Below are 5,000 nucleotides of genomic sequence, written 5' to 3'. Positions count from 1 at the left end.
GCTAATTTTAGGCCTAATTAGGCCTAAAGAAAAGTTTTCGGCCTAAGGTTAGCTTTTATGAATGTTTAGAATACTTTCTTTATAGGTAAAACAATGACCTGTGACCTGTGACCTGTGACCTGTGACCTGTGACCTGTGACCTGCGTTTTGTACCTGCCGCTTGTTACCTGCATGTTACAGTGTACTTGCAGTTCTGAAGATTTATGAGTATAAGGCTGATTGGCTAAGGATTTTGCATCACAGAAATTGTTAAGCAGCTGGAGTCTGCAGATGCTATGTTTCAGGGTGCGTATAATTTGCGTTCCTCCAGAGAAGTTTTACTGGATGCACCTTCTATAAGGACTAAGGTCACCCGCCCTTTGTGACTGAGGATTTCAGGTTGCTGCACCTAAGCTATGGAAGTCTCTACATTTTGATCAATAATATTGACATTTTTAAGTGCCATTTGAAAACCTATCTCTTTAAAGTAGCTTTTGATTAATTTCTATTTAGTATTTTTAGATATTGATTTTCTTTGTCCTTTTTCCTTGAATTAGTATTTATTTCTAGCTTTGTATTTCTAGAATATTTTTAACGTTTTTGTTATTTTAGGATATTTTAAATTCATTGTATTTGCACAATTGATCATCGTCTGAGCTATGTTTGATCAATAATATAATTAGTATTTATTTCTAGCTTTGTATTTTTAGAATATTTTTAACTTTTTTGTAATTTTAGGATATTTTTATATTCATTGTAATGCGCATTTGATCATTTCTGTATGGATTTATGCACAATAGAAGTATTAAATTAAATTAAATTAAATTAAATCAGAGTAATTGACGTTCACAGGGTTCTGGCTTCCACCTTCTTGTTTGTTCTTGTTCTGTTACATTGAGGAACAGGAACATTTTGATTTTTTATGTACATGGTTCTAGAAGCATAGGCTTTGAATTCATGTACATGTAAACATGGTATCTAAAGTTAGGTTGTTTCTCACCTTCTTACTTCTGCCTAATAGGCAAACAAAATCCCCAAACTGTTTGATTTAATTTTTCTGACAATATTCATTTCTTTTTTAATTTATGTACCGGTATCATTATTATTTTTTCCCTTTTATAGATTTTCCAGTGATTATTCTTTCCATTTAACCCATTTACTCCAGAACCGCCCCCCTTGATGAGTAAAATCATCTGGCATTAGACAGTAAAATAATCTATTAAGTCTCATTCCTTAAGTTACCGGTATGTTTTTCATTTTTTGTTGATTATCTATGAACAGGTACCGGGTATATTTTTGGAACTTGGAAACAAATAATGCCGTGTCCACCTATACGCCACCAAGACATAAAGTTAATTTAAGATGTATAGATACTCTCTTTTCCATAATAATTATGACAAAAATGTCCAAACAGCAAATACAGTGTACATGTGTACATGTTTTTTTATGTTAAGGGCGTCTTGACGAATCCTTTTCTCATTGTGTGGCTGTTTGGAAGACTAAAGCTTTCAAGGAGAGTTTTGAGTGGGTCTCTTGCTGTGTGGAAATCTTTGAGGTGAAGAATCCTTAATTTTTTCAAGTTATTGGCTAATTGGCTGAAAAATTCAGGACTCCAAGGGGTTTGAACCTGTGACCTTGCAATACTGGTGCGACGCTTTAAGCAACTGAGCTACATGACATTGTACATGTATGAGCCTCTGATGTTGGGAGCTGGTCATTTGTGGGTTCTAATTTCCCATGAGGAATGAATCAATGAACTCAGCTGGTTAGAACATCGTACCAGTATCACTAGGTCACAGGTTCAAACCCCATTGAAGTCCTGAAATTTTCAGGCTTCTCTACGCAATTGCGTGCATAACTGCAAGGATCATAGCTTTACTTGATTTCATATCCGCAGTTCAGTCTATGATTCATTTCATACATCATTTTTTATTGAACAAATTATCACTGAGCTCTCGGTTACAAGTGTCCACGGTTGATTGATAAATCATTTGCATGTACCTAAGCCACGGATTGCCGTTTGAAACTATTAAAAAGAAAATCTTATATGAGGGCAAGTCTGTCCTTTCGAATTTCCTTTATATCTAATTTAAGATATTATTTTCCCACATTCCGCTGCTTTTGTGCTTCATGCGTAGAATCGCAAATAGCTCTAATCAAAAGAACAGCCTTTCCACAGACTTCCAAACAAGCAATTTAGTTAATTACGTACGGTGTATTTCTTAATTTACTCTATTCCATGTTTTCCATACTTAAGTGCATTTTTGAGTAGCAACGTTTTGGCAATGGATTTGTGAGAATTGGCCTCAAGGCCACAAAAACTTTGCCTTTGTGAGAAACATACGGGAACCCGTACACTCCAGCATATTGCGCCACTGTTGTGAGGATGGATGTGAGAACATGAGAATATTTACTAAAACTGCAAGTTGTGTTTGCAAATATTGAATTTTTTTTTGTGATACAGTGTACATGTAGTTTTTACAAATGAATGAAACTGCACACTATGAGACTAGCTAGAAAGTGTAAATTTAGATTTGGCTAGTGAAATCAGACCTGATACTAGCCACTAGGCTAGTGAGCTAAAAAGTTAGTCTCAAGCCCTATACTTGAGTTTGAATCAAGTTACCATTTAAATTTAAATATTAACCTGCAAGTTTAGCCCTTACCTTTCAAATGACGTAAGTTGTCACTCTCTTTTATAGAGATACCTTTCATCTCTTGAAAAAGGTAAGTAGTAAATTTTGTTGTTCCTCTTTAGATTTCCCATCAGGGTTTTATTAGAATGAATGATAACTTGCACATTTGAAAACATTCACCTGTGTCTACTGTAAGTAGAGTCCGCTCTGATGGCTGACATAATTATCTTGGCAACTAAGGGCCCCATCCACTCTAATGCATTTTCAAAAATCTCCGGCTAAACGGATAAAAAGATCTCTGTCCACACTAGCGTCACATTGTATTCAGCCACCCACACTAGAGACTGTAAACAGGGATCTAAAGAAACGTCTTTGTTACAAGGCTTTGTTTGTGTCTGGGCGCGCAGGAAACTGTGAGGCATGCATAAGATTATTACGTCACGCATATTCGAAAACCTCTGTTTTCGCCATCCACACTAGAATGATAGACCTCCGTTTCCAGAAGTCTCCACTTCGAAAGAGTTTTCGAAAACCTCCATTTTCATGGACTGCCATTTTTGAAAACCTCTGTTTTCGATCTCTTCAGTGTGAACGTTTATATAAAAAAGAGGTTTTCAGAAACGAAGGTTTTTGAAAATGCATTAGTGTGGACGGGGGCTAAGACAGTACCCTCACACAGAAGACAGGCACCGGCTTTGTTGTGATAAAAAATGAAAAGCAAAGAAGGGTGGGAGGGGGGGGGGGGTGGGCTTTGCAAGTGTGTTCTTTCTCTGTTTCTCTTTCTACTACACCATGAGTGTGCCTTGTAACTCGGCGACCTGGGAAACCCTGGCGCATTTGCCAATGAATTTACCAATAAATCTCAGGAATTCTAGCACTTACTAGTATATTAATCATGAAGATATTCCACCATCACTTGGCAATGTCATAAACATACATGTAACAAGTATTGCACCTGCAAGCATCTCAACTAAATACTATTAGTGATTGTTTTTTTATTGTCGACTTGCTCTTTAAGACACCTTTTGGACCATAATGTGTATAATGCCTGATAAAATTGAAAAAATAATGAACTTGTCCCAACCTGTCCATTGATGATGGCAACCCTTTTGCCCTATTGGAAAAATTTTTGGAGTGCTGTTCACAAGTTTAATATGGGGGAAAGTTCCAGATTTGTAAATGTTTCCGGATTCATCAAATTTAGGGGATTCTGATTTGCATTGCATGTTTACATTAAACCCTTTCACGGATGTACAACTGTCTACACTAACTCTATAAATCTGTTTACTAAGCACTGTTTCATTGTTTACTTTGTGAAGCAATCAAAGATGAGACTATTGGAAGTGATAATGCCATCGTGGAAGTGCACTCCTTCCTTTTGATTGTCCTATGTCAGTTTGTGGAACTTCATCTTGCTGAAACCGGTGCTCATGAGCTTATCAATGCTCTCTATAGGTGAGGTCTATGTACTTATTGACTGAGTTAGGTCGGGCCGGACGGGAAAATATTTGGCCTGAGGTCATGATTTAAAGATTAAGTCTGAGTGTCCATTTCAGTGATTAGGTCCAAACTTTCGTTTATCTTATTGGTATAGCAATATTTAGTTCTAGAAACTGATTTAGAATGGTCATTTTTTTAGAGGTATGGTTGGTGTGTATATTCATGAGATCCTTGTCCACTGCTCCTTTAAAGCTGGTGATGGTACACTAAAATTCTTATTGAGAAAAAAAAAAACCTTGCAAGTGTAATGTTTTCACTTTGAGCATTTAAAATAATAATAACAAATCTTGAGTGAACTGTGCATTTTACTTCGTTTTTTTTTTTTTCAGGCTAGATCATAGTCTTCACAAGGCCCATCAGCTTAGGATCCGTCAGTCGCCAAGACACTCCACATCAGGTGGGCCTACAGAGTGGGAGGTTATACTTACAGAGATGAAAGCACAGCTTTACTTGTTCTGTGGGACATCACTGATTTGGCTAGCCAAAGAGGTAAATCTTCAATAATAATGCTGCCGTAACTATTATTGATTGGATGACAGGTTTAGAATGTGCTATAAAATTCTTTTTTCGCACACTCCAACAGTAAAATCACTGTTCATTCATCAAGAATACTAGCCATCTTTTTATAACAAAAACTGAAGCAATAAACTCGAAGAGCAAGCAAAGTTGCTTGGTAACTTTCTTCTTTATATAGTTTTTCTATAAGGAGCTGAATAAGGTGTGGCGTAATTATACTTTTTTCATTGCTGATCAGTTTCATTTTTTCCTCTGGTTAACAGAAATTTGTAACATGGCCGAGAGGTTTGAAGCTTGCCAGTGCATGTTACCTTGCAAGTGTTAGCATCGTAGATCCAGAAACCAAAACACAATGGGTTGCAAGAGCTC

General features: G+C 36.6%; 1 protein-coding gene across 1 annotated transcript in view; it reads left to right on the top strand.

Moving 5' to 3' along the window:
• Positions 1 to 5,000, top strand: part of LOC138028353 (E3 SUMO-protein ligase RanBP2-like) — a 37,639-nt gene that overhangs the window by 7,030 nt on the left and 25,609 nt on the right. The window contains exons 10-14 of the mRNA XM_068875853.1: positions 1,434 to 1,534; positions 2,682 to 2,706; positions 3,935 to 4,070; positions 4,445 to 4,604; positions 4,895 to 5,000. The exon at positions 4,895 to 5,000 is cut by the window's right edge and continues 60 nt beyond it. Coding sequence (XP_068731954.1) covers positions 1,434 to 1,534; positions 2,682 to 2,706; positions 3,935 to 4,070; positions 4,445 to 4,604; positions 4,895 to 5,000 — 528 coding nt within the window. The remainder of the gene's footprint in view (positions 1 to 1,433; positions 1,535 to 2,681; positions 2,707 to 3,934; positions 4,071 to 4,444; positions 4,605 to 4,894) is intronic.

The sequence above is a fragment of the Montipora capricornis genome, chromosome 13 (genome assembly GCF_036669925.1).
Source record: "Montipora capricornis isolate CH-2021 chromosome 13, ASM3666992v2, whole genome shotgun sequence".
NCBI classification, from domain to species: domain Eukaryota; kingdom Metazoa; phylum Cnidaria; class Anthozoa; order Scleractinia; family Acroporidae; genus Montipora; species Montipora capricornis.
Note: the sequence above shows the minus strand (reverse complement) of the source record. Positions and strands in the feature narration are given on the sequence as shown.